The sequence below is a fragment of the Peromyscus leucopus genome, chromosome 1 (genome assembly GCF_004664715.2).
Source record: "Peromyscus leucopus breed LL Stock chromosome 1, UCI_PerLeu_2.1, whole genome shotgun sequence".
NCBI classification, from domain to species: domain Eukaryota; kingdom Metazoa; phylum Chordata; class Mammalia; order Rodentia; family Cricetidae; genus Peromyscus; species Peromyscus leucopus.
This window is the reverse complement of record NC_051063.1, coordinates 167,640,306-167,659,054: the sequence shown is the minus strand read 5'-3', so window position 1 is coordinate 167,659,054 and position 18,749 is coordinate 167,640,306. Positions and strand designations below refer to the sequence as shown.

Here is an 18,749-nt window from a genome sequence, read left to right as displayed (position 1 = left end):
ACTTGTAAGGATAAAATAAAAATGAACAAATCTTTGGAAAAATAAAAAATGTGAGTATAATCTCTGATACTTGGAGTGCTTAGCACTAGTGATGGGAGAAGCCGCGGCAGATTTGCGATTGAATTCTACGCCCCAGAGCGAAGCAGCAAGACGGATACCACAGAGGTTCCTGAATTCCCGCCCAAGGCGTGCACTTCCGGGGAGGAGGGCGCGGGTAAGGGGCGGGGTTACGCGCTTCCGTCACGCGCCGTGCGTCGCCGCGCGCATGCGCTCCTTCCCACGTGCGAAAGCCTGAGACTCGTGGAGCAGCGGACGCCGCAGATTGCCGGAGCCGCGCGACCAGAACGCAGTGATGAAGCCAGGTAGAGGCCCCGGCGTGGGCAGGAGCGGGGCTCCAGGCGCGGCGGGCGGGGACTGCAGCTGCTCGGGACTCGGGGAATGTGACCGGTGGCTCGGCTCCCAGAGGCAGGCCCAAAGGCTCGCCGCTCCGGACCGGCCGGCGCGGCCCTCCGGACCCCGACCCAGAGCGGGGGCTCGGATCTCTCCGCGCGCGTGCCTTTGAGGGATCCGGCTGGGGTCGTAGATGGAACGGCTCCGGGACTGAGACCAGGAACCCTTCTCCCCACGCAAGCCTTCCCTGTTACCGCCACCAGCCACTGTCACCCGCCGTCACCGTTACCTTGATCCTCAACCCAGCTTTCCCCGGGGTGGGGATGAGAGAGGACCTCCGGGTCGATGATGTGCGGCGCTCGCGTGCGCAGGTTCTCGCTTGTCGCGCTTCCGGGAGGGGCGGGGTCCTAGGCAGGGAGAAGTGGATGATTTGGGGACTAGGGAGTCCCAGCTCTGTGGTGGGAGAAACTTTACAAGCCCGGCCTTAGCAAGGCGGGTGAATAAAAGTGAGTGGGGTTGGTTTGGGTTTGAGTTTTGAGAGAGCGTCTCACCATATGACTCTGGCTGGCCTGGAACTCTCTGGAGACCAGGTGGCCTGGAACTCGGAGATCCACCAGCCTCTCCGCCTCCAGGGTGCTGGGACTAAAGACGTGCGCCGCCACGCCTGACCTGACAAAAATATAGTCATGTTATTTCCCGCCTTTTTCTGATGAGTTTACTGCATGGCGAGGGTTCTGGCTTTGACAGAAGCGTCTCATTTCTTTCTTGGATTCTTAATGCTAAGTGGCTTTTTTGGTAATATGTTACTCTGTGCTGTAGCCGCCCGTGCTTTTCAATCCCAGTACGAGGGAAACTGAGGCAGGGTAGATCACGAGTTTGACACCAGTCTGTGCTACAGTAATGATAACATGAGCTTTTCACCGTTGCCCAAGGATCAGTTTTCACTACTGCAAGTTTTTGTCTGGTGTGGACAGATGAGAGTCACTGCAGGGGATAGTGACCCAGGGGCTCCCTCCCAATCGTGTTGAATATCTGGGGCTCCCCTGTTCTGGAAATCTGATGAAGTGAAGTAGGGTAGGATTGCTAGTCTGTGCGTTCTGTTGGCATCCTGTGATCTGTGATTTCCCCCAAGGAATGCTTTTCCCTCCAACCTTTCTCTACCAAATGAGTGAGAAGTAGAAATTTCTAGCAGTTGATTCTTTGGTGACAGTTTGAGTCTTGGGGAAGTTGGTTTTTTGTTTGGTTTTGGTTTTTGGTTCTTTGAGACAGGGTTTCCCTGAGTAACCCTGGCTGTCCTGGAACTGGCTTTGTAGACCTGGCTGCCTCGAACTCAGAGATCTGCCTGCCCCGCTCTCCAAAGTGCTGGGATTAATTAAAGGCCTGTGCCACCACGACCAGCTAGGGGAGATTTTTAAGCAGAGGTGTGCTGTAGACTGGTGGGCATTTTTAAGTAAGATCCTCTGTTTCTGTGTTTGTGTTTTGAAATGGGATCTTGTATAGCCTAAGGCTGGCCTCAGACTCACCCTCCCAAATGGTGGGATTGCGGACATGTGACACCTCACCCTGCTGGGGTCGGTAGTTTTGAGGTGGGAAGGCTTGGAGGGAAGCATATTTTATGTGGACATGGAGTCTTTCTGGGTAATGAGCCTTTTTGTTCATTTTCCTGAAATAGACTGAGATCCATGTTGAGATTCTGGGACTGAGAGTTGGCACTGCGGCCCACTGCTCCCCGTGAAGATACCCACAGCTTGCCAGGCCTCTGTTCTGTCAGGCCCTGGCCAGCAGCTTCTCCTAAGTACTCTTGTGTGTACAAAGTCACTGGATTTTACAACTCACTCCCATGTACCTTCCCTACCTTAGGGTCCTGAATGACAATGGCATGACCATCTTCCTGTATGAGCTACAAGAGGAGGAACCAGGACTCCCCATCACCATCCTCTTCTGGATGAAAAGGATGGTTTTCTAGTGGTTTCTCTGAGGGAGGGACCTGGGGCCTTGAGTCAGCAGGGCTGCGAATATGGCCAGACACTTGCTGATGTTTATTGAACTTCCTGTTGGTGATGGGATGTTGCACTGACCAGAACAATTACAAGTCAGTGTGCACTTGGAACTGGTGGGGGCCAGGGAGAGCGCCAGTACTAAATGTATATGATGAGAGTCGGGGAGTCTGCACCACCCACTCAGAAGCCCAAGTGCAGTGGGCCACAGGAGGACCATGCCCCTTACGTTCTTGTGGGAAATTTAAAAACGGAAAGAAAGTCCTCAGAGGTTTGGGGTTTTTGTTGTTGTTTCAAGACGGGTTTCTCTGTGTAGCCCTGGCTGTCCTGGATCTCACTCTGTAGACCAGGCTGGCCTGAACTCACAGAGATCCGCCTGCCTCTGCCTCTGCCTCTGCCTCTGGAGTGCTGGGATTAAAGGCGTGCGCCACCACGCCTGGCTTGGCAATTCTTTGTAAAGAAAAGTATTCTGATTTTATTGTGGATTGTGAAGAAGGAGGTTGAAAGCAGCAGGATGGGATCTCTTATAAGGCTTGGGAATGTTTTCGAGTTTTGGAGATGAAACTGTTCAATACCATTAAAAATACTTTTAGGGTGGTATACTCCTTTAATCCCAGCACTTGAGAGACAGGGGCAGGTGGATCTCTTGAGTTTGAAGCCAGCCTGGTGTACATAGCTCCAGGTTAGTCAGGGATACATAGTGATGAAACCTCGTCTCAAAAACAAAAGAATTGATTGAAGCTGTCGATAGCATGTAGTCTCAAGGTACCTTGACAAAAAATTAAGCAGATTTATATCTGACAGTTTACATCAAGTGAGATCATTTTAAGCGAACACTAATCTTCAAACTATGTTTTCAGATCAACTCTTGTGCGCCCCCCGGCCCCCCCCCCCCCCCACCCGCCCATAGTACTCAAAACATTTTTTAAACCATCATAGAAAAGCTAAATATCCGACCCAGCAACAGCACCAGACGTCTGTTAGTGCTGCAAATTGTTGGCTGCTGAGTGGACAGTGTTGCTTCACCCTGGGGTCTTCTGTCTCCACCTCCTGGGATGCTGGAATCACAGGCCTGTGCTACTGTGCCTGCTTTACAGTGAGCTCTGACCCGCCCATCTAGATCATTGCCCATCCTTAAATTTGGGGATTTTTTTTTTTACTTTTCCCCCCTGTGCTGCTGGGAGGGATGTTACAATCTTGAAAGAAGGGAGATGAGGGGATCTTGAAGATGCTGGAAGGGCAGCAGAGAACCTCTTGCTCTAATCCCATGGATGTACAGGGCTCACTGATAGTAAGGATAAAATGAGTTCCGTGAATCTGCTGTCCCACCAAGAAAACCAGGATGTCTGTATTCCATCTCATCCCCACCCAGCTAGAGAGTCTGTGGCATGCTTTGCTTTTAGTGGTCCCTTGCCACATGCTTCATAAGAAGGCTATGGTGCCAGACCTAGAGGTGCAGACCTGTAACCCAGCACTTGGGAGGTGGCATCAGGGGCATCAGGAGCTACATAGTGATTCAGGGTATTTCAAAAAAGCAGCGTGTGTCATTGGGTGTAGTTTCCTAGGAGTACGTTTCTTCACTTTGGGGAGGCTCTGGTTTATTCATCCAAACTACACAACTGAAGGCCATTTTCATTGTTGATTGGTGTTACTCCTTCTGTGTGTCCCTTCTGCTGATGGGACATTGGGTGGCCTTGGTGAGCATTATTGACTGCGGTGGACATTTCCTCCTTGGAGCACACAGCCGACTTCTCACTTTTGTGAAAATGCCAGGTAAGGTTAGTTTAAACTTAAGCTTCATTGCCCTGGTCCCTGCTTTTGTTTCGACTACAGGTTTCAGCCCCCGTGGGGGCGGCTTTGGTGGCAGAGGAGGCTTCGGTGACAGAGGCGGTAGAGGAGGAGGACGAGGCGGACGAGGAGGCTTTGGCGGGGGACGAGGAGGCTTTGGTGGAGGTCGAGGTCGAGGTGGAGGCGGAGGCTTCAGGGGACGAGGAGGTGGAGGAGGAGGAGGTGGACGAGGTGAGTGAGGTTGACATGGGGAGGTGGAGCAGGCTCTCAGAGGGTACAGGGAGGGGAGAGGCGGGGACCTCCCTCTCCACCTGCAGCTTTCTCTTGCAGGTGGAGGCTTCCAGTCTGGGGGCGGCCGGGGTCGAGGTGGTGGCCGGGGAGGCAAAAGAGGCAACCAGTCAGGGAAGAATGTCATGGTGGAACCACATCGGCATGAAGGTGAGTGTGGTGGGTGGGGGTGCAGGTGAATCTAGAAGTGGACCAGAGCCCCACTCTGAGTCCTCAGCCCCGCCCCGCTCTGCTCTGCTCTCCTCACCAGGCGTCTTTATCTGCCGCGGAAAGGAGGATGCCCTTGTCACAAAGAATCTGGTCCCTGGAGAATCCGTATATGGGGAGAAGAGAGTCTCTATTTCAGTGAGTCATGGAGCCCTGTCCAAAGTACCAGCCCAGCTGATAGTGTCACCTGCACTTCAGTGTTGCTGCTGCGTCCTACACGTGACAGCCGGGGTGTTGATGCATAAGTCAGGCCGTGCACACTGTTCATGTGCCTTGGGACTCTCTGCCCGCTCTTAGAGTAGCCTTAGAGATGCTGCCAGTCTCAGCTCCGCCTCCCAATTCCCTGGCCTTGCCCCATTGTTTCCCAGCTCCATAGCGCACCAGTTTCTTATCCTCTGTCACATCACCCTACTTCTCTAAAGCAGTCCTCACAGCCCCAGCTCTCCCGTGTCCTCTTCTCTGTGGTCAGCCATAGCCCTTCCTGGTCCGTTTTCTCCTTTTCACAGCTTCCTTGCTCTGTTCTGGTTTCACATCCTCTCTTCGCTTGGTCTGTATAGCCTGTCACCATCTCCTGAAACAGTTTGTGTGTTAGTTCAGTTTGTACTTAGCACTCCGGGCAGGATCCATGCCCTGGTCACTGTTGTCTCTCGCACCTGAGACAGGAGCTAGGACAGCAGGGGATGCCTAGTACCCGGGTTCACCTCTGTCTACTGTCTGTCCTCTCCTCTTCCCAAGTCTTTGACAGCCTCCATGGGATGGCAGGGTGCCTTCTGTCCTGGCCCCTGCTGTACACCTGTATTCGGTTTCTTACACAGTGATTGGAACACTGTTTCTTTTGAGGTTCCTAGCATGATGGGGAGTGGAATCCTGCACAAGAACCCAGCACTGACTTCTGTTCTCATCTCTTCTGTCAGGAGGGAGATGACAAAATTGAGTACCGAGCCTGGAACCCCTTCCGTTCCAAGCTGGCAGCAGCAATCCTGGGGGGCGTAGACCAGATCCACATCAAGCCAGGGGCCAAGGTGCTCTACCTGGGGGCAGCCTCAGGCACCACCGTCTCTCACGTCTCTGATATTGTCGGCCCGGTGAGTAGACGGGTGTGGAGATGGAGGGAACTGGGCCTGGCCGTTTACCTGCACCATGTGTTGTATAGCCAGGTTCATCCTCCATTCCGTGAGAGGGACAGCTTGAAGCAGAGCTCCTTAAAACTGCTCCGGATTCTGGATTTTAAGAGTTGTGGGGATGGGGGTGTGGCCAGTGTTAAAATGACCTGGAGCTGGGAGCACAGAGACTAAATGAACTGTTTTAGTTGCCCTCTTGAAACATATATGTCCCAGGGCTGGGAAGGTGGCTTAGTCACTCAAGTGCTTGTCACACAAGCATGATGACCTGATTTTGATCCTCGGAATTGACTTAAAAAGCCAGGTGTGGTGATGTGCCCTTGTAGTAACAGCACTAGGGGCAGCAACAAGCTGATCTCTAGGGCATGCAGATCCATTAGGGGGTGGTTTAATGGATAAGCTCCACACCAGTAAGAGACCTTTCTCAGAAGTAGGATGTGTGGGGTTCCTGAAGAAGAATACCTACCATTGTCCTCTGGCTCCACACACATACACACAGAAGATTCATGTCCCCCAAATACAGTTTTCTGTGCCCCTCCCCATATTGGCGGTTGAACTGAGGGCCTCTTGAATGCTAGGCACATAGGCTGCCACTGAGCTACATCCGCAGCCCTTGGATTCTACTGGGGGACTTGTTTCTGTGTGGCAGTACTGGTTCCTGGTGCAGAGAGCACCTGCTTCTTGGGTGTCCCACTTCATAACCTCTTGCTGGTGGCTGAATTATAGACTGTTTAATTTGGTGGGTGAAAATCCTGTGCGTGGCCAGGTATGAAAGCACACATATTTGTAGTCCCAGCCTAAGCTATGTAGTTAGACCTCGTTTAAATACAAACAGCAACAAAACTCAAGACTTCTGTAGGTAGTCTTTAATAGTATGTGGTATCAGTGAGACACCTGAGCTTAACATTATGGAGAATAAGATTGTTTGGAAAATTAAATGTTTCCTAAGTGCTGGCCCATTGCAAATGCTGTTGGCTCTGTCCTTCTGGGCTCTTGGTCAGATAAATTAGGATCTTGTAGCTTTGTTGGTGGTGAATAACCATGGCGTGTGACTTCTCATATCCGGGCCCATTTATTCATCTGGACTGTGGACATAATGACAGTTACTCAGTTCGGGTTGGATTGAGGGTCTGAGGGCCTGCTACAAGAGGCACACGAGCCCAGTTTTGGCAACCATGATGGAAAGCAAGTGTGTGCTCATCACTATCGGGTTTATTTTAGGATGGTCTGGTCTATGCAGTTGAGTTCTCCCACCGTTCTGGCCGTGACCTCATCAACTTGGCCAAGAAGAGGACCAACATTATTCCTGTGATTGAAGATGCTCGGCATCCACACAAATACCGCATGCTTATCGGTGAGGGGCCTGGGGGCAGCCCAGGGAAGGTAGGCTAAGCACTGCATGTTTCCCAGGAGAGGCCAAGGGAGCCTCATAGCAGATTGCGTTAGAGTGAGGAGCTGCGGGTGGAGATTGTGTCTGCTCATCTGACCTCCTTCCCTGAGGCCCATGCACTTGGGCTCCTCTCTACACGCTGCCCTTTTACACCGCCCTGGTTTGTGTTCTTTATGTTATCTGATGAGATTCCAGCCCTGAACACAGCAAGTATGACCCATGGGCTTTGTTTTTGTTTTTTTTTTTAAACTCCTCAAAGGTCTAGTATAAAAGTAGAAAGCCTCATGAACTCCCCCAGAGGTACTTGATACTTGGCATCTGCTTTTCCAAATTCTTAAAGGATATTTTCATTCCATCATTTTTGTTTATGTATTAATATTTTAAATCATACTGCATAAAAACATCACCTTTTCATTGTACTTTGTTGTTGTTGGTTTTTGGGTTTTTGTTTTTTTGAGGGGGTTATTGTTTTCTTTTTTCTTTGCATTTTCTCGGTTTACTTGGTGCCTCTCTGGTCCTTTTCCTCATTTGACAGCCCTGCCCACGTCTTGCCTTTAACTGCTCGCCTTTACTTGTCTTTTTGATGACATGTCTGTCTCCCCCCAGACCCGGGAGCATCTCGAGGGCAGGGTCTGACTCGTCTCTGTGTCCCCCACGCCCAGCCCAGGGCTGGCCACAGAGTAGGTGGCAACCATGTTTACAAGAGGAGTGGATGAGTGATGTGACTGGGTTCTGGCCCCACCTCTGGGGCGCTTTGGAGGGAGGGTATGTGGTGGGGAGTGAGACTGGAGGCAGGAGACTCCCAGGAACCTGGTGGTGATGGAGCACAGGCCCCCATTGGGAGGCTCTGGGAAGTTCTCTGGTGGCTTCTGCTTGTAACTGCTGTCCCTTTTTCCCTAGCAATGGTGGATGTGATCTTTGCTGATGTGGCGCAGCCAGACCAAACCCGGATTGTGGCCCTGAACGCCCACACCTTCCTGCGGAATGGAGGACACTTTGTGATTTCCATTAAGGTATGAGGCTTGGAATGTAAGGTGGGGTGACAACTGAGTGTGGTGGGTGGGTGCTGGATCTCGTGCCTGAACATGTGACTTAGTCTAGTTGACTCAGTTTCTTCATTTTCTTCATTCTTCTTTTAAGGGTTGAAGTAAAAATGGATACATGTAAAGTGTTTAGGACAGATTCTTACATAGAGTAAATATTAAATAAGTGCAAGGTGCAGTTTTCAAAACATTTTAATTTGAAATACAAAAAACTCCCAGGCATTTTCACCATGTTAAAAATTAGCTAGTCTGTTTGCTGCGTTTGTTCTATTGTTACCAGGACATGAAAGAAAATTCCTGAGGTAAAACACTGCCTTAGATAATTAGAACATCCTGTTTTCAGTCCAAGCCAAATTAAAACTTCTGTAATGGAGTTTTATAATTGCGAGACCTGGGACTCCAAACATCTGACGTACTTTTAGCTTACAACAACGCACAGACCTCCAGTCATTTCTCCTCTGTAGGCCAACTGCATTGATTCCACGGCTTCGGCAGAAGCTGTGTTTGCATCCGAAGTGAAGAAGATGCAGCAAGAGAACATGAAGCCCCAGGAGCAGCTGACGCTGGAGCCCTACGAACGGGACCACGCTGTGGTTGTGGGTGTGTACAGGTAAGTACCAGGAGAGACCTCTCCCTTGCTTGCAGCCTGAGCTCCCTAGACCTGGGGAGCCAAAAATGGTGACAACTCCACTCCCTCTGATTTTCTCACAGGCCACCTCCCAAGGCGAAGAACTGAAACTCAGAGCTGTCTGGATCGGAAGAAGTGTGTGTTGCTACTGTTGCACGTGTAGTTTTTTTCTATTAAAAGACTCAACTGTCGCTCCTGTCTGGTGCTGTTTGCTCAGTGGCCGAGAGACGCATGCGCCCTTGACCAACTTTATGTGCGCTTGGTGGGGGGTGCCTTGGAAAGTTTCATCCGGTCACATGGTGCATGCTCCATTGATGGCTGCTACGCATGTGCGCGGCTCCGCGCCCTTAAGGCGCAGGCGCACAGTACTCCCTGAAGTCACGTGAGCGGTGTGGGGGCGGAGCCGGGACAGGGGGGCCGGTTTGTTGTGGTCGCCATTTTGCTGGTTGCATTACTGGGTAATCGGGGCCCTGGCTCGCCGCGTCCACCGGACACCCTCAGCCAGTGGGCAGGTCTGAGCTCGGACTCCCCGAGCAGTTTGCGTCCCCTTACCCACGCCCTCAGGTAACGGTATGGCGACGGGCGGGGCGGCACGCTTGGGTGGAGGGCGAGCCGGGATCCGCCCTGGCCGTCCCCGCGAGACTTAGCAAGGCAAAGGAGGGGGCTTCGGGCCAGTGCGGCGGAGCCCGGCTATTTACAGCTGGGTTTCTGGAAGGGGCTGAGCCCGGGGGAGCCTTCTTGAGAGGGAGTCTGGGAGGGGGCAGCCCGGCCCCACTCCCGCCCTTTGTTTGGGCTCGGCTGCGCTGGCCGCTTCACTGTCGCCTAGCAACAGCTGCCCTGAGTGCTGGTTGGTTAAGCTCTCGGCAGCAACAACCAATGGCGCGGTTGTTGCCATGGGAGGTGCGGCCTGCCGGGCTCATCGGGCCCCGCCCGCCGGGACTCCACCGGCCGGGGCGGGCCTGCCGGGTGGGGGGCGGGACGCCAGGGTCCCTGGGGGCGGGTGGCCACGCGGGGCGGGGCCGGGCCGCAGGGCGAGGGTTAGCCCGCCCGCCCCTCCCCCGTCCACCTGCTGTCCCCTTCCCCCGCGTGCCCCGGTCTGACCCTCGTCCCCTCCTCTCCCCGCCCCCCTGGCGGCGGCGGTGGCGGCGGCTGCTGTTGTCACCCACCGGGCCGCCTGTCCCGCTTGCCCTCACCGCCGCGGGGCTGGCCAGGCCGGCCAGGCCGGGGACAGGCGGCCACCTTCTCACCGCCGCCGCCGCCACCGCCACCACCATGCTGGCCGTTCGCCCACCGCACTGGGGGCCCCATCGCTCCCCAGCCCCCCGTGGGCCCAGCGCCAGCCCTGACCCGGGTAGGGGTGGGAGCTGGGAGAGCCGGTCCTAGTGTGGGAGGGAAGGGCCGGGGAAGACTTGTTTGTCAGTGAAGCCCCAGTAAAGGGGACCTGGAGTCGCGAGGCATAGGACAGGAGGGATCTGACATGGGGGAGGCTCTTAGGGGAAGATTTTATTCTAGAGAACACTTTGAGAGAGCAAAGTCTCGTGTTATTTAGGGATTTGGCTGTTGGGCCCTTCTAGGAATAGGCTCAACTGTGGAATGACCCGGTTTAGGTAGAGGGGACAGCAAGGATCCCAGTGTAAGGGAGAAAAAGACTGTGGCTCTTAAACTGTTGAGACATGACACATCCCTCTTCTTTTCCTTAGGAGCAGGGGTCTTAGAGTAATGGGAAATCTAGTGGGATAAATATAGAGTACTTAGAAAAAGGGCTGGGAGCAGTCTTGGTAGGGTGGCGAGTCAGTCCTCGGGAAAGTGTGCCTTGGTGGTTGAGACACCCATAGCACTCACACAGAAAGGGCTTCTCAGATAACCTTGATTCTGGGAGGTCTACAAGGACTGCTAGGTGTGAGGGACCCTGGGGTTCTCTAGAGTGGAAAGAACTAGAGGGTGGACCAGATTTGAAATGGGGCCCTCAGAGACTGATGTTGAGGGAAGACCATGTGAGGGCGGGGCTTTATCTGAAGGACTCGGGATGGGCACCAGCAGAAATTCAAAGAAAAGATGAATTCTACTGCCCAGACTCTACATGGTTTCTGTCTTCTCTTTTGCTCTCCCGATTGCTGGCCTTTTTCTGTCTTCCTGTCCTTGTCTTGTCCCCACTCCCCCACGCTTGTCTGGCTCTAACCATTCCCCTTTACGTTTTCTCATGTTGTCTCCTTTATTTGGCCGATCATTTGTTGAGGAACACTGCTATGCCAACCTACCTGCCACTTGTCTCTGCCCCCTCTGCATCGCTACCTGGTGCCCCCCTGCCCTGCCCTCTTCTTCATGCCCGCCTCTTTGTTTGGCCCTGACTGCATACCCTCTTGTTCCATGTTGTCTCCCTACTTCCTACCTGTTCTCAGGTCTCAGCGGCGGTGGCAGCCGAGGTGCAGGATGCGAGAAGGCGCCCCCCGGCCGGGCTCCCGCTCCAGGCCTCACACCCCTGCGGCCCTCTGAGCCCACCATGGCCGTCCCACCAGGCCATGGTCCCTTCTCTGGCTTTCCAGGGCCCCAGGAACACACACAGGTAGGCATTCAGCTGGTTTCTCATCGGCCTGGGGATAGAAAGAGACTGAGGATAAAAGGGTCTCCAGACAACAGCAGGATTGTTGGAAGATCTCTGAGGATGTTGGAGGCCTCGTGATACTGGAAGAGTTTCAGGTGGAGTTTGGGGGGGTCCACACTTACTCCTGCTATGAGGACTGAATTACTGAGCTTCTCCAAGGCCCTCCATCTCTCACAGAGTGCTATCAAGGGTTAAGCAAATTAGGTGTAATGTTTGTTAGGCTCAGAACTGTCACTGGCACACAAAAGACCAAAACAGTCTTAGTGTCCACAGCAAGCAGAGGTCTGGAGTGAAAAGCCTGGAAGGAAAGTGAGCTGAGGGTGGTGGGAAACCCAAGAAATCTAGCCCCAATCCAAGAGCTTTAGGAACTGGGCACACTCATTTGAGGGTGAGGACATGGAGATACAGGGAATTCATCAGTGGCCTGGTTCCCAAAAATGGTGGTCTCGTCGGGTGCAAAGGACCCAGGTTTCTCATTCGTGTGTTCACTGGGGTTCAGAGGGGAAAAAAGAGAGCAAACGAGCTAACCAGACGCTTGGTGGAAGGTCAGAGGTAAACCATTCTCTTCATCTCGCGATGAACAGATATCTGGGGAACCCAAATGTGTGACAGGCCCTATAGGGTAGAATCTCTCCTTGGGGAGCATCTACTTTTGTGGAGAGCTAGGCAGATGTGGGCATTGTCAAATGGCCATCAGCTTTACCGTTCTCCCTGGAGGTGGGAGATGAAGGCCTGTGCCGCGTCTGCCCCTCTGCACCGCAGGTATTGCCTGATGTGCGGCTACTGCCTCGGAGACTGCCCCTGGCCTTCCGGGACGCGACCTCGGCCCCCCTGCGCAAGCTCTCAGTGGACCTCATCAAGACCTACAAGCACATCAATGAGGTGGGTGGGGATGGGATTCCCTGGCTGGGTGCTGAAAAGGGCCCTGGCTGCTCGCCTGGGTCACTCAAGGGTCCGGTTTCCTGGCTGCCTGAGCAGGTATACTATGCGAAGAAGAAACGGCGGGCCCAACAGGCACCACCCCAGGACTCGAGCACCAAAAAGGAGAAGAAGGTCCTGAACCACGGTTATGACGACGACAACCACGACTACATTGTGCGCAGTGGCGAGCGCTGGCTAGAGCGCTATGAGATTGACTCTCTTATTGGCAAAGGCTCCTTTGGCCAGGTGTGGGACTCCCCCACTCATCCAGTGCCTGGGTGCAGACAACCACTGACCTTACCCACATTCCCTCCACCCCAGTGGTTCACTTGCTGCAAGTCCTGTCCTGGGCCAGTCACTCAAGCCACTTAGTTCCCCTGTCTCAGTTTCTCTAAAAGTATAAATAACAAGACTCCACACAGGGGACTGTGGTACTTTGTATCCAGTACAAGGGATGTGAGTGCTGGGCTGTGAGTTGTTAGTTGGAAAGGTGTGGCTGGTGGGCCTCCCACCTCCCGGGGTAACACTCCATGTCTTGACAGGTGGTAAAAGCCTATGATCACCAGACCCAGGAGCTGGTGGCCATCAAGATCATCAAGAACAAGAAGGCCTTCCTGAACCAGGCCCAGATTGAGCTGCGGCTGCTGGAGCTGATGAACCAGCACGACACCGAGATGAAGTACTACATAGGTGAGGCCTGGGCCTGAGTGAGTGCAGGGTGCCATGGCAGAGCCAGAGCTAGTAAGGGTCTTCAGGCTGCTCAGCCTCCGTGCATCTCTTGCTGTGGTCAGGATTTTCCTTCTCTGCTCACTTGATTAACAGTGGTCAGCGTTCATCCAGAGCTCACTAAGGGCCAGGCTCTGTTGCAGACACTTGACATCAATTGCCTCACCCCAGCCCCGTGAGGAATAGGACAGTTTTGTGCACATGCTGGAGATAGGAAAGTGAGGCACTCAGTGCTGTCATGTACATAAGGTAGCAGTTTGCACACAACAGGATTAGTAATTGGAGAAGCACTGGCCTCTGGAACTCTGACTCTGATGTGTCCCAGTCTTCAGTTCCTCTGGAAAGGGACTGACAGGTTCTTAAAAGGACAGCCAGTGTCCCTTGCCACAAAGATAGACACAGCTAAAAGGAGAGCAGGTTCATTTGTTCACTCGGGTCTGGGTGGTGGTAGAACTTACTTGGGGTTTTGTTTGGCCAGGCTGGGAGTCAAACCCAGTGCTTCATATATAGGCAAGCACTTCACCCCAGGACTGCATCCCCGGACCTCTATTAGTTATTGTGAGATGGAGTTTCACTAAAGTCATCCAGATGAGCCTTGAGCTTAGACTCTCCCTGTATCTGCATCTGAAGACCTTGGTCTCCTTGCCTGCCCCTCCTGCCCCCCAAGGCCTAGCTCAGTGTTATAAAGTGAGATGAGGGGCCATGGAATCTTCTGAAGCTCCAGGAGGAAGTGACGGTGCATTTTATTTCTCTTTGCAGTGCTGGGGGCTTGAACCTAGGGCCTTGTACTTGCTAGACAAACATGCTACCACCCTTTGGCCATCCCTTACCCTGGGCTAATGTAACCCCAAGGTTACACCACCCTTTGGTTTTTTTTTCCCCCTGATTTCAGGCTTCACTATGTACCAAGCTGGCCCTGAACTCATCCTCCTCTGCCTTAGCTTCCCAAACTCTGGGATTACGAAGTCACGCTTACTATTCCCTGCTGGCAGAAACCTTCCTTTTGGTAACAGTTGGAAGGTTTGTGAGCCTCGAGAATTAGCATGCTTTGGGAGGCCACCGAGTCCAGTGCACTAACAGCTGAGGGCTCACTGCAGTCTAGCAGAGGTGGTTACTATGTGGCCCCCAGGCTGTCTGCCCTGTCAGTCTGTTTGTGATCTGCTGCCTGCTGTCCCCCACAGTGCACCTGAAACGGCACTTCATGTTCCGGAATCATCTGTGCCTGGTGTTTGAGCTGCTGTCCTACAACCTGTACGACCTCCTGCGCAACACACACTTCCGAGGGGTCTCACTGAACCTGACTCGGAAGCTGGCGCAGCAGCTCTGCACGGCGCTGCTCTTTCTGGCCACTCCCGAGCTCAGCATCATCCACTGCGACCTCAAGCCTGAGAACATCCTGCTCTGCAATCCTAAGCGCAGTGCTATCAAGATCGTGGACTTTGGCAGCTCCTGCCAGCTTGGCCAGCGGGTGCGGCTCTGACTCTGGGCAGGGCCGGTGTCTTGAGTGGGATGGGGTAGATCGGCTTCGTTTTGGCCCTGGAAGCTGATGCCTGAGATGACACTGGGCATAGGAAGGGAGCCCTGGGGCCTGGAGGGAGGGGGTCAGAGATGAAGAGGGCAGAGGAGACCCAAGCAAGGAAGAGAAAGGGTGACCCTGAGGGGCAGGCAGCTTCTCAGAGTAGTGGAGTTGAGGTCTGAGCCTGAGCTCTGCTTTGCTGACTTGTGTTCATGAGGGCACAGGTAGAGGACCTAGAAGCCTTGCAGCCTCTTGTGAGCAGGTCGCGGGGTTACACTGGTGTGGTTCAGTATGGGATGGCCAGCCTCTCTTAAACAGAAGGGACCAGAGCTGGGAATGGAGACAGTTAAAGCAGGCCAAAGACTGGAAGCTGATGAGCAAGACAGTGACTGGTTTGCAGCCTTGCTGAGAACCTAGGAGCTCCGTCCTGTTTTCAAGCAGGGGCTTGTCTTCAGCTGCGTGGTCCAGTGGAACCAGCAGGGGAGCTAGTGCCCTGACTACTGTCCCCTCCCCCCAGATCTACCAGTATATTCAGAGCCGCTTCTACCGCTCACCCGAGGTGCTCCTAGGCACACCCTATGACCTGGCCATTGACATGTGGTCCCTGGGCTGCATCCTTGTGGAAATGCACACCGGAGAGCCCCTCTTCAGCGGCTCCAATGAGGTGTGCCCCTGGAAGGGGTGTGCTGGAGGTGGAGGGGTGGAGCCTGGCCGCCCGGCGCCCCTGACCGCCGCCTGCCCGCAGGTGGACCAGATGAGCCGAATTGTCGAGGTGTTGGGCATTCCGCCCGCGCCCATGCTGGAACAGGCACCCAAGGCTCGCAAGTACTTTGAGCGGCTGCCTGGGGGTGGCTGGACACTACGAAGGACAAAGGAACTCAGGAAGGTGCGGCCCCTGCCCTGTGCCACTTCTCCCACCCTGGGTGGCCCCTCACTCACACTTGGGGCTCCCCTCTCCCTGTGTCTTTCCCTGTCTTTCTCTCCCCCTTGTCTGTCCTTTCCTTCCTCCCCTGCCCACCCCATCACCTACCGTCCTACCCCCCAGCTCTTGTTAGCTTCTCTCTTCCTCTTCCTCTTTTGTGCCTCTGTTTCCCCGTGTGTGTTTCCCTGCCCCTCCTGCCCACTGACGGCCACTCTCTTGCCCCCCCTCCGACCCCCTCCCTGCCAGGATTACCAGGGCCCCGGGACACGGCGGCTGCAGGAGGTGCTGGGCGTGCAGACGGGCGGGCCCGGGGGCCGGCGGGCGGGGGAGCCGGGCCACAGCCCCGCCGACTACCTCCGCTTCCAGGACCTGGTGCTGCGCATGCTGGAGTATGAGCCCGCCGCCCGCATCAGCCCGCTGGGCGCTCTGCAGCACGGCTTCTTCCGCCGCACGGCCGACGAGGCCACCAACACGGGCCCGGCAGGCAGCAGTGCCTCCACCTCGCCCGCGCCCCTCGACACCTGCCCCTCCTCTAGCACCGCCAGCTCCATCTCCAGCTCTGGTGGGTGCCCAGTGTCAGATGTGTGCTGCAGGGCCCAGCCTGGGAGACCTCACCAGTGGGCCTCTGTCTAGAGCCTTAGAGCTTCCAGATTCTGAGCTCCAGGATGAGGTGGGGTGGGACAGTACCACGTGACCAACGGGAGCTCCCAATCAAGGCTTGAGATTCGGCCCCTAAAACTGACTCTAGCCTCCCACACAACTCGGACCCTAGATTTCAGAATTGGGCTGTTAGAGCCTTCACACAGGCTCTGGTCTAGGTGTTGAACAGGCTCCCCGCCTCTTATCAGCTCCGCCCTCTTTTCTTCTTCCCTGTGCTTCCAGGGGGCTCCAGTGGCTCCTCCAGTGACCACAGGGCCTACCGCTACAGCAACCGATATTGCGGGGGGCCAGGGCCCCCCATCACCGACTGTGAGATGAACAGCCCCCAGGTACTGAAGCTGTGAGGCCTTGGAGGTGCGTGGCAGGTCCTTGGGACTTCAAGATCTCAACACCTACCAATTCCTTTGGTTTTTGTTTGTTTTTTTTAGGTTATACCCTCCCAGCCTCTGCGCCCTTGGGCAGGGGGTGATGTGCCCCACAAGACACATCAAGCCCCTACCTCTGCCTCGACATTGCCAGGGACTGGGGCCCACTTACCCCCCCAACCCCGATGCCTTGGACGTCCCCCATCACCAACATCACCACCACCCCCGGAGCTGATGGATGTGAGCCTGGTGGGCAGCCCTCCAGACTGCTCCCCACCTCATCTGGCACCTGCCCCCCAGCACCCGGCTGCCTCAGCCCTCCGGACTCGGATGACGGGAGGTCGACCACCTCTCCCACCCCCTGATGACCCTGCCACTCTGGGGCCTCGCCTGGGCCTCCATGGTGTACCCCAGAGCACAGCAGCCAGCTCATGACCCTGCCCCTCCCTGGGGCCCCTCCTGAAGCCATACCCCCCCATCTGGGGGCCCTGGGCTCCCATCCTCATATCTCCCCTTGACTGGACTTGCTGCTACCCAGCTGGGGTGGGTGAGGCCTGCACTGATTGGGGCCCAGGGCAGGGGGTCGAGGGAGAGGGGTTTTGGCCACACCCTCCCCACTAAGACTGGACCCTTGGCCCCCTCTCCCCCCTTGTTTTCTATTTATTGTACCAAAGACAGTGGTGGTCCGGTAGAGGGGAGATTTCCCCTCACCCTAGGGCCCTAGGAGGGGGTGGGGGCAGGTAGGGGGAGATGGCCTTGCTCCTCCTTGCTGTACCCCCCAGTAAAGAGCTTTCTCACATGCCTGCCTGAGCGTTTGCAGGGCCTTGGCTCCCTCTTCGGACCCTCAGAGGCATGGTGGGGAAGGTGTTGTGGGGAAGGGATGCTTTGTGGTGTGGGTATATCCCTCCTGGGGACATCATACTTCTTGGTGCAGGCATGGGGCAGCGGGAGGTTGGCGGGCTGTAGAACCATAGATATATCCTGGGTGCAAAATCCTGGCCCACATTTGCCTTTTCCGGGGTAAAATCCTGGCCTGTTGCTGGGAATTGTAATGCTCTGCCCTCGTCTGTCAGGGCTCACATAGAGTCCACCCAGGAGAGGCTTTTTGTATCAGGCAGGCACCCAGTAGTCTCTGGGTGTACCCGACAGGCCTTCCTTGGTACTATCCAGACAGGCAATGGGGACAGATTTTACCCCACCTGTGTCCAGCCCCATTCTGGAGTCATTGCAGAATATTGAGATTCTCGGGCAAAAAGACGCTCCCTGACTTCCAGGTAAGTGGTTTTTGTTTCATGGCAATTTGGAATCAGCTGTCTCCCAAACAGCCTTGCAAAGAACCACCGGGTTCAAACTGTTAAGAGCGCTCACAACGGGCGGGCGCGGTGACTCCTGGGAGATGGAGTTCTACAAGGCCGGCTCTTAGCTCGCTTTTCTTGGGGAACTACAAAGCCCAGAAGTCTCTGCGCATATGAGTGGGGATTGTTCAATGAGCTTTCTGGCACCAGGGCCCGGATGTTGGCGGGCCAGTAGGACGGGTGGTGATTGGATGATGTGCAAGGGCGAGGCTTGGGGAGGGGGAGTGGTCAGCCCGCCTTGCAGGGCCTGGGCGGGGCAGTGGAGGGCACTTGGCAGAGGCCGCGGTGAGCAAGTTCCTCGTCACTTGTGGGTTACTGGTGACGGTGATCATTTTGAGAATGTCAGTTAAGATTTATCGGGGATCTTTGGATATCTAGGGAGCTGGACTTTTTCGAAGGTACTGAGGCACAGCCAGTTTTTCTGAAGTATGGAAGTGGGTTGCAGAAAAAAAACGGGTCTGCCGGCTTGTGGCAGGCCCCTAGGGAATAACAGGGCAGGGGCGACGCTGAGAAGGCCAGGGAAGGACAGGTAAGCTTTCCAGACAATTGAGTGAACAGGCTGAGTGGAAGGATGAGGTAGAGAAGAGCAGATAGAGTACTCCATGCCCCATTGACAGTCTTGGTCTTGTTTGGGTTTTTTGTTTGTTTGTTTTTTATGTGTTTTTGTGGTTCTGGGGACGGAACCCAAGAAATCCCAGATTCTAGGCAAGTGTTCTACACACCCAGCCTCCGGTAAAAGACTTTGAACGAACAGGCCGTTGAAAGCAGAAACTGCAGTGACCTCTCCAAGTTTGGGGATAGTGAGGGCAGATGGAAGTTAAATTACTTGC

The 18,749-nt window shown here is 54.7% G+C and overlaps 2 protein-coding genes across 11 annotated transcripts; both read left to right on the top strand.

The window, feature by feature from the left end:
- The first annotated feature begins 255 nt into the window (after positions 1 to 255).
- Positions 256 to 9,043, top strand: Fbl (fibrillarin). Its single transcript, XM_028859139.2, has 9 exons — positions 256 to 362; positions 4,221 to 4,406; positions 4,506 to 4,613; positions 4,714 to 4,808; positions 5,585 to 5,755; positions 7,013 to 7,145; positions 8,082 to 8,194; positions 8,689 to 8,834; positions 8,936 to 9,043. Exons 1-9 carry the CDS (start codon positions 353 to 355, stop codon positions 8,958 to 8,960), a joined length of 987 nt encoding a protein of 328 aa, XP_028714972.1. The 5' UTR covers positions 256 to 352; the 3' UTR covers positions 8,961 to 9,043.
- Positions 9,044 to 9,147: 104 nt separating this feature from the next.
- On the top strand, positions 9,148 to 17,367 carry Dyrk1b (dual specificity tyrosine phosphorylation regulated kinase 1B). Of its 10 annotated transcripts, none has more exons than XM_028859137.2 (12): positions 9,148 to 9,416; positions 11,252 to 11,415; positions 12,217 to 12,336; positions 12,433 to 12,621; positions 12,918 to 13,065; positions 14,283 to 14,569; positions 15,135 to 15,281; positions 15,363 to 15,503; positions 15,786 to 15,821; positions 15,906 to 16,101; positions 16,422 to 16,528; positions 16,628 to 17,367. In XM_028859137.2, the coding sequence occupies exons 2-12, from the start codon at positions 11,353 to 11,355 to the stop codon at positions 16,997 to 16,999; spliced, it is 1,806 nt and encodes a 601-aa protein (XP_028714970.1). In that variant the 5' UTR covers positions 9,148 to 9,416; positions 11,252 to 11,352; the 3' UTR covers positions 17,000 to 17,367. The 10 variants fall into 10 exon arrangements, with proteins under 10 accessions (XP_028714970.1, XP_028714971.1, XP_028714969.1 ...); XM_037200929.1 differs by lacking the exon at positions 9,148 to 9,416 and adding an exon at positions 10,023 to 10,203 and having other exon boundaries at positions 12,172 to 12,336; XM_028859134.2 differs by lacking the exon at positions 9,148 to 9,416 and adding an exon at positions 10,025 to 10,203.
- The last annotated feature ends 1,382 nt before the right edge of the window (positions 17,368 to 18,749 follow it).